The sequence below is a fragment of the Felis catus genome, chromosome D3 (genome assembly GCF_018350175.1).
Source record: "Felis catus isolate Fca126 chromosome D3, F.catus_Fca126_mat1.0, whole genome shotgun sequence".
NCBI lineage: Eukaryota > Metazoa > Chordata > Mammalia > Carnivora > Felidae > Felis > Felis catus.
In genome coordinates this window covers 7,777,486-7,790,384 of record NC_058379.1, presented here as the reverse complement: position 1 = coordinate 7,790,384, position 12,899 = coordinate 7,777,486, and the positions used below count along the sequence as shown (strand labels likewise).

The 12,899-nt window shown below is 44.5% G+C and overlaps 1 protein-coding gene across 2 annotated transcripts in view; it reads left to right on the top strand.

The window, feature by feature from the left end:
• The first annotated feature begins 11,162 nt into the window (after positions 1-11,162).
• The window catches only part of TMEM120B (transmembrane protein 120B), a 45,361-nt gene continuing 43,624 nt past the window's right edge, over positions 11,163-12,899 (top strand). Inside the window, exon 1 of one of the 2 annotated variants that reach the window (XM_045041813.1) lies at positions 11,163-11,357. In XM_045041813.1, the coding sequence (XP_044897748.1) occupies positions 11,289-11,357 (69 nt within the window). In that variant the 5' untranslated portion in view covers positions 11,163-11,288. The remainder of the gene's footprint in view (positions 11,358-12,899) is intronic. The other variant, XM_003994636.5, reaches the window with a different exon arrangement.

The following is a 12,899-nucleotide window of genomic DNA, read 5'->3' as shown; positions in this document are numbered from 1 at the left end:
TGAAGCAGGCCCCAGGCTCCAAGCTGTCAGTGCAGACGACATGGGGCTCAAACTCAAGAACTGTGAGATCATGACCTGAGCTGAAGTCAGATGCTTAACCAACTGAGCCACCCAGGCGCCCCTGGACATCTTTCACTCTCTGAATCTCAGTTTCCTCATCCATAAAATACACAATAAAAACATTTACCTCTCAGGATTGTTATGATGATTAAATGAAAATGTTTGTGAAAGTGCATTGTAAACAGTTAACACCTGTCCACATCGAAGGTGTGTGGAAAATGTATTTTTTTAAGTTTTATTTTTTTTAATTTTTTTCTTAATTTTTATTTTTGACAGAGAGAGAGAGAGAGAGACAGAGCATGAGCAGGGCGAAGGGTGGGGGGGCGGGCGACAGAGAGAGGAAGACACAGAATTGGAAGCAGGCTTCAGGCTCTGACCTGTCAGCACAGAGCCCGACGCGGGGCTTGAACTCACAGACCGCAAGATCATGACCTGAGCTGAAGTCGGACGCTCAACCGACTGAGCCACCCAGGCGCCCCAAGTTTTATTTTTTTAAGTAATCTTACAACCCAAAGTGGGACTCGAACCGATGACCCTGAGATCAAGAATTGCATGGTCTTCTGACTGAGCCAGCCAGGCGCTGCTGGAAAATGTATACATGGTGATGTTTGCCCTGTCGTCAACCCAAGTAGAGAGCTGGGAGGTGCTGAGCAGTTGGTAAATTTTTTAAAGTGCTTTTTCTGGCAGGTGGCACTATCTCCCCGTTTCAAATAGCCCAAAAGCAGCTTTCATGAAAACCCACTTAGATTTTTTGTAAACCATCAACACACTTTTCAAAGGTACTTCAAAAAGGCAGAAGGTTTGAACTCTTAGGGAGTATGAACCACTTTGGAAGACACTTTGGTATGATCTGGTGAAATTGAAAGTATGAGTAACCTTGCCTTAGGCGAATATATTCTTTCTTTTTTTTTAGTTAAAAAATGTATTGAAGTACAATGGACATACCGTGTTATATTACAGGTGTACAACATATCGAGTCAGTGCTTCTATTCATTACTCAATGCTCACCGTGATAAATGTAGTTACCATTGGGGCGCCCCTCCCCTTCTTCCCTGGCTTACGCTCTCTCCTCCTCTCTCAAAAAAATAAAATAGGTAATAAATAAATTTTTAAAAATGTCCCGAATAGGCAAATCCATAGAAACAAAAAGTACATTAGTGATGGTCAGAGAATGGGGATGAGGGGGAAGAGACTGGCTGCTAAAGATGTGAGGTTTCTTTTTGGGGTGATGAAAATGTTCTGGAATTAGTACTGATGGCTGCACGAGTCTTTGAGTATACTAAAAACCACTGAATTGTGCATTGGTTTTTAAAAAATGTGTATTTATTTTTGGGAGAGAGCTAGCATGAGTGGGGGAGGGTCAGAGAGAGAGGGGGAGACAGTGGGTCCAAAGCAATTTCTGTGCCGTGACCGCAGCAAGCCCGATGCGGGGCTTGAACCCAGAACCTTGAGATCATGACCTGAGCCAAAGTCAACTGACTGAACCACCCAGGCGCCCCCTGAATTGTGGACTTTAAAGAGTGAATTTTATGGTAAGTGACTCACATCTTAAAACTTGTTATAAATAATACATGTTTTTGCCTGCTGTGTGCCAAGCACTGTGCCTGGCGCTGGGATTGCAAAAATGAACAAAGCTAGACAGAGCTCCTACTTACATGTAGTGTATGTCATGTTAAATACTGCATCACACAAAAGATCTTGGAAGATCTTCAAAGGGAGGGCAGTCCTGATTCTAACACAACACTTCTCAGTTTTTCTGCCTTGTAGCATTGTTGTTATGACAAAACAAGGTTTCAAATCTCCTTTCTCAATGAAAGGAAGTAAAGGTGATGACTGCCCCCTACACCATACCGTGAGGGTAACTAACAAGGGAAGAGAGCCCTTCAGTATAGAATGGAAAAGATGAAAGCATCACGTTACAAAGATGTTTGATTTTTTTCTGCTTTTTATTTTATTTTGGGAAATTTCAAAAGAGAGAACGAAGGAGGGAATGTTTTTACTTGTGAAATCTGCATATAGGAAAATGCAAAAAACATGTATAGCTTAACAAAGAATTATGAATAGTCAATAATATTGTAATAATGTTGTATAGGGACAAATGGTGACTAATTTTTTTTTTTTTTAGTAGGCTCCACGCCCAACATGGGGCTGGAACTCTCGTCCCTGAGATCAAGAGTCGCATGCTTTGCTGACTGAGCCAGCCAGGTGCCCTTGTTTATTTGTTTGTTTGTTTAAAATAAATTTTAAAAATTAAAAATTTTTTTTTCAGGTAACTCCATATGCAAAGTGGGGCTCAAACTCACAAACCTGAGATTGAGTCACACACTCCCTTGACTGAGCCAGCTCCTGGTATTGTCTGTCTTTTTGACTTTAGCCATCCTAGTGGGTGTTAAATGGTATCTCATCATTTGACTTTTATTCATAATGACTGTAATAATGTTGAACTCAGTAGATATTTGTTAAATGCAGGGATAATCATGGAAATTTCCAGTTTAAGTAGCTGCATCAAATTTTTACACTGGTTTTTAAAATTACTACTTGAATTATTTTCTTATTACAAAAGTAGTACATGCTGAAATGACTATCGAAATAGTGGTTACCTTTGTGGGGAGGGAGGAAGAAAGTTATGATCAGGGAAGAGGAACATGGGGTTATCCAGGTGATGGCAATCTTATTCTTGATGTCGGTCTTAGTTGCACAGATTATATTTATAATTATTATTTAAACTATATACAAAAATATATATGCACTTTTCTGAATATATGTCACAATAAAAAAATGTTCTCAGTGTTGGAAATTTGGAATCAAGTGTTTTGTTTTATTAAAGATGAAGAGCACTGAAATATTTCTACCACGTAAGCTTTGGGAATGATAGTTTTTTAGGTGGGAGGAAAAGGAATATCTGTTAAATCTTGGTTAAACAAACTTTTTGCCTTTTGTTGGAAGAAACAAATTCTGAGAAGTCACCAGCAGGTGGTGCAATGAAACAAGAGTTACAGCCTAAAAAGCAAACCAAAACAAAAACATGAAAAGCAGCCAACACTCCACTTGGTCACTGGAAAACATTTTTTTGTGTGTGAATTTCCTACTATCTACAATCTTCCTCCAGTATCTGCCATCATACAAAAGAATCTGATACTTACGGTTTCACTGGGGAACTGTCAGACCTGATTCTTCAAATGCTTTGAACAAAGAGAAAAACATAGACACTGAGTGATTTCTATCTTTTGTTTCTACTGAGGGTCTTCAAAATAATAGGATCGGCTGGGACTCATATAGGGCTTTTGTGTCTGCAAAAAATAATAGTGATAAATACATTCCTCAAATATTCTTAGGTGGCTTTCGGCTTTCGAGGTGAATTAGGAAGTGTTCAGTTTCTAAACCTTTATCAAGCACTTCTTTCCACTCATCTCTGGTTGATAACAGCCATTGGAGGTTGGGGAAATTTTCACTAGAAAATTAGTAAGAGAAAGTATAAAGAGAAAAAACACATTTTAATCTGGAGACTAAGCCAAAAAAGGGATCACCTTGGTCATCATACCTTTCATCAGGATACATTTTTTAGGGCGCCTGGGTGGCTCAGTTGGTTAAGTGGCTGACTTCGGCTCAGGTCATGATCTTGCAGTTTGTGAGTTCAAGCCCCGCATCGGGCTCTGTGCTGACAGCTCAGAGCCTGGAGCCTGCCTCAGATTCTGTGTCTTCCTCTCTCTCTGCCCCTCCCCCTGCTCACACTCTGTCTCTCTCAAAAATAAGTAAACATTAAAATTAAAAAAAAAAATTTTTAACGCTTATTTATTTTTGAGACAGAGAGAGACAGAGCATGAGCAGGGGAGGGGCAGAGAGAGGGAGACACAGAATCCTGGGCAGGCTCCAGGCTCTGGGCTGTCAGCACAGCCCAACGTGGGGCTTGAACTCACAAACTGTGAGATCATGACCTGAGCTGAAGTTGGACGCTTAACTGACTGAGCCACCCAGGTGCCCTGAGGAGAATGTTCTCGATTATGGGAAATGCTCACTAACGTATTCAGGAGTGATGGGGCAAAGCAAAGCAGCAAAGCAGATCAGCAATCTAAAATGGGCCTGGAAAAAAAGTTCTTTGTACTGTACTTGCAGCTTTTCTTTAAGTTTGAGATTGTTGAATAAGTTAAAACATTTTTATATAGAAGTATAATCAACTCACAGAAAGGGAGAAAATATTTGCAATTGTGTATATAAGGGACTTGTATCCAGAATATATAAAGAACCCTTACAAGTCAACAATAAAAAGGGAAATAATCCCATTTTAAAATGAGCAAAAGATTAGAACAGACATTTCTCCAAAAGAAGATACACTAGTGGTCCACAAACACATGAAAAGACACTCAACATTTTTAGTGATTAGGAAAACACAAAATCAAAGCCACAGTGAGATACACTTCACACAAAACTGCAAGGATGACTAAAATGACAGTCAATAACAAGTGTTGACAAGGATGTAGAGAAATTGGAGTCTTTGTGCATTGCCAGTGAGGGTGTGAAATGGTGGGGCACCTTTGGAAAAAGGTTTGGCAGTGCTTCAAAATGTTAAAAACAGTTACCATCTGACTCAGCAATTCCACTCCTTGGTGATACCAAGAAAAAAGACAAGACCTGGGGCGCCTGGGTGGCTCTGTCGGTTAAGCGTCTGACTTCGGATCAGGTCATGATCTCATGGTTCATGAGTTCCAGCCCTGAGTCAGGCTCCACGCTGTCAGTGCTTGGGAGTCTCTCTCTCCCTCTCTCTCTCTGCCCCTCCCCTGCATGCACTCGCTCCAGCTCTGTCTCCCTCTCTCTCAAAAAAACTTTAAAGTGTGGCCTAGTCAAGTTGACATATGAAATTAACCATCACAATATCTCAATAAAGCTATTGTTAAAACAATATATAGGGGCACCTGGCTGGCTCAGTTGGTGGAGCATGTGACTCTTGATCTTGGGGTTGTGAATTTGAGTCCCACGCTGGGTGTAGAGATTACTTAAAAACAACAAGAACAACAATATATACTATTCAAAACTGTCAAGGTCATGAAAACCAAGGAAGCACTGAGTTACTATCACAGAGGAGAGGAGACTCTGGAGACACGATGCCTAAATTCAACATCAGGTTGGATTCTGGAACAGGAAAAGGACATCAATGGAAAAACTGGAAAAATCTGAAAAAGTCTGGGATTTAGTTTATAATAATTGCCTGTGTTAATTTCTTGGTTTTGATAAAGCTGCCATGGTTATGTAAATTGTCAGCAAGAGGGAAAACTGAGTGAAGAGTACATAGGAACTCTCTGTACTATCTTTGCAGCTTTGCAAATCTAAGATTATACCAAAATAAAATGCTTATTTTTAAATTTGTTTTTTATTTATTTTTTAATGTTTAATTTTTTAAAAAACTCAAATCTATAGTCAGTAATTTCTGGTACTTACATAGTGTTGGGCACTTTATTTATGTCAATGCATTAATCCTCACAACAGTCCTAAGACAGCCACCCCCAGTTCATAGAGAAAATGAATTATGGACTCAGGGTCATGCATCTGGCAAATGCGAGAGCTGGGATTGGAACTCATGTTTGTCTGGCTGGGCCAAATAAATCACACCCCCATCAAGCCCCAGGACTTTTAGCCCTAGGTAGGTCCAGTAATGCAAATAACTGAATAAGGACAGAAAGGGTATTTTGATACCTGAAGAGTAAATATTAAATAAATGTAATTTAATACTCATGTTTGCTGTTTCATTATAAACCTGTGAACAGAAAGATAGGGGCTTAAAATTTATCAAACAGCTGAAAAACATTTCAGACAAAAAAATTCCATCAATTTATGTGATCAACTGTTTCTCTTACACTAAATTCACCCAGTCTTTTTTAGGGTGCACAAATGACCATGTGCCTTTAATCAGTATATACACATTATTTTGGGCTCTACTTTTTTTTTTTTAAGGTTTATTTTTGAGAGAGAGAGAGAGAGAGCACAAGCTGGGGAGGGGCAGAGAGAGAGAGGGAGACACAGAATCCAAAGCGGGCTCCAGGCTCTGAGCTGTCAGCACAGAGCCCGATGAGGGTCTCAAACTCACAAACTATGAGATCTGAGCCGAAGTTGGACACTTAACTGACTGAGCCACCCGGGCGCCCCTGGGATATACTTTTTTACTTATCACGATTTAATATACTTGTTTATAGGCATTCATTTAGTCCCATAGCGATCATCTCAATAGCTATATATTATTGCATGAACTAGACTATAGCTTACTTCACCGTTTCTCTGTTGTGGGGCATTTGGGATGTTTCCAGTGCGTGGCTGATCTAAAAAGTGCTGCTATAAACATCTTTGCACAAGTTGCTTGTTAAAATCTTTGGGACTATTTTGAGCAAGGGCATTTGTGGGAAGCAGATGAAGGAAAAGTCCCTGGAATTTTCAGTTCTCCTTGGACTTTTTTTAGAATTAGCTCTTGGCGTCTTGTAATGTGTACATAACACAGCTACCAGTAGCTGGATGATCTTGGGTAAGTTCCTTCACCTCTCTGCAACTTGGACACTTGCTATTTAAAATGTCCTTGGACCAGTGATATTGGCTGGGAGCTCGTAGAATTACAGGACCTTTGGCCCTTCCTAGAGCCTACTGAATCAGAATCTGCATTTAATGAGATCTTCAAAAGGTAGTTCTTGGTCATATCAAAAGTTGAAGAAACTGGGGTGCCTGTGTGTCTCAGTCAGTTAAACATCTGACTCTTGGTTTCGGCTCAGGTCATGATCTCATGGTTCCTGAGATCAAGCCCTGAACTGGTTGTATGCTGACAGCATGGAGACTGCTTGGGATTCTCTCCCTCTCTCTCTCTCTGTCCTTCCCCCACTCATGAATTCTCTCTCTCTCTCAAAATAAATAACCTTTTTTTTTTAAGTTGGAGAAACTATGCCTTAGAATATTCACCTGTCAAACAGGGAGAATAGACGTCCTTCCTCAAGCTGTTGTGAAGACTTAATGCATTAAGGCATATACATAAAGTGTATACAAGAGCACTAGACACATAGTGCTTTCTATGCATTTGGTCCTTTTTTTGTTTAAACACTTCCTCTTCGGGGCGCCTGGGTGGCTCAGTCGGTTAAGTGTCCGACTTCGGCTCAGGTCATGATCTCACGGTTCGTGAGTTCAAGCCCCTCATCGGGCTCTGTGCTGATGGCTCAGAGTCTGGAGCCTGCTTCGGATTCTGTGTCTCCCTTTCTCTCTGCCCCTCCCCTGTTCAGGCTCTGTCTCTCTCTGTCTCAAAAATAAATAAAACATTAAAAAAAATTAAAAAAAATAAACACTTCCTCTTTTTTTTTTTTAACATTTATTTATTATTGAGAGACAGACAGAGCATGAGCAGGGGAGGGGCAGAGAGAGGAGGAGGCACAGAATCCAAAGCAGGCTCCAGGCTCCGAGCTGTCAGCACAGAGCCCGATGTGGGGCTCGAACTCACAAACTGCGAGATCATGACCCGAGCCATAGTCAGACGCTTAACCGACTGAGCCACCCAGGTGCCCCTATGTTTGCTACTTTTTTGACTCTTCCCAGCTGGTTGTACAACGTCTCAGACTGACAGGTTCCTAAGTAGAATGTCTTAAAGAGAACAAATAGGAGAGATTTCCCCTTGGTGGCGTGGGCAGGGATGAGGAGGATAACACACTTTCTCACCCCTCATGATCAAAGTCCATAAGTAGAGCCAGATCCAATTCCAAGGAGCTGACAAGTGAATCTGAAAGCACTTTGGGTAGGAACCAGGACAGAGTGGCAGTCGGGTAAGACCTGATACTTCTGGCACCCACTGGCTACACCGATTGGGGTGGCCAGCCCCTGCCATCTACAAAAGGGCTCGTGAATAATGCATTCTGAGTCCTGACCCCACAGAGAAAACAGTCACTTAGATTTGCAGCCTGACCGCTGGCCAGCCTGCAGATAAGGTGCACCTGCCCAGATTCCCTGGCGGGCAGAGCCAGCCTCTCCTGCCCACAGGCAGCCTGGGGCAGGTGGACCTGCTTGGATTGAGTCGCTGCAAGCCGAAGTGAAAGGGCATCTTCCCCAATTCTCTGCTTGGTGACACTTTACTCATCCTTCAAGGCCCTATGTTTCCTTTTTGATTCCACTAATCCCAATTAAATAAACCTTTTTCCGTTTTTTTTTTTTCACCATTTAAGTGATTTATATGGTTTTGCAATCCTCATGACATATTATATCGGGAGTCTCAAATTCAAATGTCTGAGGGCTACAGTTTACAAAAATACGTGAAGTAGTCGGGGCAATATAGTTGAGCATGGTGAGGACTGTGGCCACTGGCCAGCGCATTGTGAAGGAGATATCTTTATTCTGTTCCAGCCTATTACCATGCAGGAATGTGAGCCCATCTGGAATGGCCAGATTTTCCCATTTTTCAAAATAAAAGTTAGGATTTTAGGGGTGCTTGACTGGTTCAATCAGTAGAGTCTGCGACTCTCGATCTTGGGGTTGTAAATTTGAGCCCCATGTTGGGCGTAGAGATTACTCTAAATGATTAAATTAAATTTAAAAGTTTTGATTTTAATGTAAAATCATCTTTTTCTTAATTAAAAAAATTACATAAATGTTTATAGTGGTTTTATTCATAATCAGCCCAATCAATAATAACCAGGCACACGAACAAGACTTGTTTCACCTTTATTGAGAGGCGTTGTTATGAATTGAATTGTGGCTCCCAAAGATATATTGAAGTTCCAACCCTCAAGGATGAGAATATAATTCAAAGTCCATCACTAATTATCTGGGAATCTTAAGTCACACTCTTCTTCAGGCCTTAGTTAAGAATTCCAAACATTTGGAGGCACCTGGGTAGCTCAGTGGGTTAAGCGTCTGACTTTGGCTCAGGTCACGATTTCCTGGTTCATAAGTTTGAGCCCCGTGTGGGGCTCTGTGCTGACAGCTCAGAGCCAGGAGCCTGCTTTGGATTCTGTGTCTCCTCTCTCTGCTCCTCTTCTGCTTGCATTCTGTCTCTCTAAAAAATAAATACACATTAAAAAAAAGAATTCCAAATATTTCTCTATGTGTTTATGTGTATATTTCCCATTCAGAGTTCTTAGAGTGGTCTCTAACCCCAAAAGTTGAGAGGCTTTGCATCTTTCATGTTTATTCCTTCAGCGGATATTTATTAAGGGCCTACTATGTGCCAAGCTCTGGGAATACGATGATGACCAAGACAAAGACACGATCCCTGAGATCTCGAGCAGATTATATACTCACGGAGGGATACATACAACCAACATGGAGACAAACACTTTTATAAAGGAAATAAGACAGGTGACATATGAATCACTGGGAGGAGGCATGAAGCTCTGGATATTCAGGAAAGGTCTTTTTTTCAGAGGTATTGTTACAGTTTAAATTGTATCCTTCAGAAAGATATGCTGAAGTTCTAATACCCACTACCTCAGAATGTGATCTTATTTGGAAATGGTCTTTGCAGATGTAATTAGTTAAGCTTAGATGAAGTCATTCTGGAGTGGGATGGACCCTTGAACCTAATAAGATTGGTGTCCTTTAGAGGGGCACCTGGGTGGCTCAGTTCATTGAGCATCTGACTCGTGATTTGGGTTCAGGTCATGATCTCACAATTTGTGAGGTTGAGCCCCGTGTCCAGCTCTGAGCTATCAGCAGAGTTTGGGATTCTCCCTCTCCCTCTCTCTCTGTCCCTCCCCCACTGGCACGGTGTCTCTCAAAAATACGTATTTAAAAAAAAATGGTGTCCTTAGGAGAGGACACGCAGGGAAGGTCACGTAACGACAGAGGCAGAGAATGGAGGGATGAACTACAAGGCAAGGAATGCTAAGGACTGAGTGCCACCACAAGCCAGGAAGAAGCATGGAAAGATTTTACACAGGGTTGGAGCATGTCTTTGCTGACACCTTGATTTCATACTTCTAGCCTCCAGAACTGTGAGAGAATAGATTTCTATTGTTTAAGCCACTCAGTTTGTGGTATCTAAACAGTGCAATTTGTGGTAAAAGGCAGCCCTAGGAATTTTAAAAAAATGTTTATTTATTTTGAGAGCGAGGGCGAGTGGGGAGGGGCAGAAAGAGAGGGAGAGAGAATCCCAAGCAGGCTCTGCACTGACAGCAGGGAGCCTGTCTATGGGCTAGATACCATGAACCATGAGATCATGACCCGAGCTGAAATTAAGAGTCCGACGCTTAACAGGCTAAGCTACCTAGGTGCCCTGAATTTTTTTTTTTCTTTTTTCTTTTGTAATTTAAGTAGGCTGGGTGATCAATGTGGGGCTTGAACTCATAACCCTGAGATCAAGAGTTGCATGCTGTATGGATTGAGTCAGCCACGTGCTGCCGCAGCCCTAGGAAATTAATACAGGTGTCATTGAATTAAGGCTTGAATGATGAGAAAAAGGCAACCATGTGAAGATTTAGAGGGAATGTTCCATGCAAGGGCAGGAAGAGAAAAAACTGGCTGGGAAGTACTGATCCAGGGAGGAGAGATAGGAGATGTGACTGGGAAGTTAGGCAGGGATAGATCTTGTAGGACCATGAAGGGGAGGGGATGCAATTGTGTCATTTGAGCGACAGAAACAGCTGTCAAAAGAGTCACCTAGAGTCTTAGAGGGCAGGAATCTAGGATGAATTAGTTGCAGTAAATAACGACACCGTGAGACGACGGGGCCCTCCTCGGCCTTGCCTGGCGACCTTGCTGGATGGTCAATGTCAGTTCTAGCATTCTGGGCCGTTGGCTTTGGCTCCGGTCAGGCAATGCCAAGAGGTGGTGAGCTTTCACCTCCCCAAAATCTTCCTCCCTCCCGACTCAGACACCCTAAATAAACACAATCTAGGTAAAATAAGTTCGACAAATGCAGTTTGAGGACAAGTTCCCTAGCCCCTAGCCCAACTAGGAGAGATTCTGGAAAAGCATAAACACTCTCAAGGGGGCAGCAACAGACCCGCCAAGACCTGCAGAACTACAGCGGTCCCCCAGCCGGCGCGCGGGGGCGGAGCCGGGGGGAAGTGTGTGCGCATGCGCGGGGCCTGCCTCCCCGGCGAGGGGGTGGGGCGGCCGCCGGGGCGGGGGCTGTGACGTCAGGTGCGCGCGTGGCTCCGGCTGCGCAGGAACAGCTGGTGTCTCCGAAGGCGGCCGGCGAGCGGACGGGCTGTGGTGCTGGCGGCCAGTCGCGCCACGCTGCGGGAGCCGCCGCCGCCGCCTCGCACCGCCGCACCATGTCCGGCCAGCTGGAGCGTTGCGAGCGCGAGTGGCATGAGCTGGAGGGAGAATTTCAGGAACTGCAGGTAGGGCCGGGCCACCTGGTTGGGCAGCTCTGCTACCTGCGGTGCAGTGCCTTTCCCTTCCTGCTTCCCCAGCCGGGGCGGTGGGGCCCGTCAGGGTCGGGGTGGGGGGGGTGCCCCTGGCTAGGCCCTGGGAGTTGGTCGTCCGCGTGGGCCAGCATCCTCCTATCTTCCAGCACTTCAATTCTTCACCCACTTGGGGCGCCCTGTCGTAGCCCCCCATTATCCCGCCTTCGCACCGGCTCTTTGCTCCCGCGCACCTCCTCCTCTGCAGAAAGTTGGTCTGTGGTCTCTGAGGGGAAGTTCCAGGTGTGTCATGTAAGGGAAGCCTGTGGGCACCGATATGTGCTGGGATTCAGAGAACAGCCCAGCCCCCACCTCCGCAGGGGTCTCTCCTAACCCCACTCTCGGCAGCTCAACTCCTACTCTGGTGGGGCAGCTCTCTCTTCTGCAACTACATTTTAAGAGATGTGCTTGGGAGCCGTTCACCTTGAACCCCTAGGCTTTGCTCAGGGATTGGGGACCCTTGTTCTGCGTCTTTGGGGCTCTGGTGTCTGTGCCCTCCTCTCTGCCGCTGCTGCAGGCTGAGTTTGGCGTTCTGGATGACATCTGTCAGTTCTGACAGCTGGGTTGCCTCCCTCGGTGATAGAGGCTGCTCCCCGCCCTCCCCCATCTGGCCCAGAACCTTACCCAGGGTGGGGTGAGGGCAGATGTAAGCAAGGCCTCTTGAGAGAATGGTATTGCCCCTGTGGGAGCCTGGCCGGAGGAGTTAATTCAAAGGAGGTTCAGAGAGGTCTCAGCTACCTACTGAGGTGACTAGAGACACCTCCTTTGAAACCTTGGGGTTGGCCGAGAGGGACTCCTGGATCATTTTTGGAGATGGGGCTTTTTCCTCTCCAGGTACTTCTCTGGAGTTGGGCTCTGTTTGCCTGAAATCATTGCACAGCCCCACCCCACTTCTTCCTATTCTGGAGCAATGACATTTTCCCTGTCCATGTAGCTCTTGTCTGCAGTTGGTTGGCTTCTTATAGTGTCTAGAGGAGGGAAGAGGAGATTGTCTGTGATGGGTCTTCTAGACATGTGGCAGTAGGCCCCAATGTTTAAAGAGGAGGGTCCTGAAGAGACTGAGCAGGAAGGTGAGGGGTGGGGGTGGGGGGGCTCCGTTTCAGGCATGAGCAGAGGATAGGGTATCCAGAACCAGTATGCTGTTCTTGGCCTGTGCATCATGTGTGGGGTGGTGCCCTCCCCTTAAGTCCAGGGCTTGGGGCCCACCCAGTTCCCAGTGGATCCTTCTAGCTCCTGTCCCATCGAGAAGATTCAGCTGCTTCTTAATACTTTGTCCTACTGGGCTCTCAAGTCACGTTCAGCCTTGGAGCCATGGAAGGGGCGTTAGGGTCTGGAGTAGGAGAAGAGTTTTACTGTACCGTTTTGTTCATGAATTCCTTTCCCTTGCCCTGCCTTACACTACACGGAGTTGTCTCAACACTTCAGAGCCATGCAATTAATGCAATCAACAGCAATTAGATAACTAGTCTTGGCAGGCAG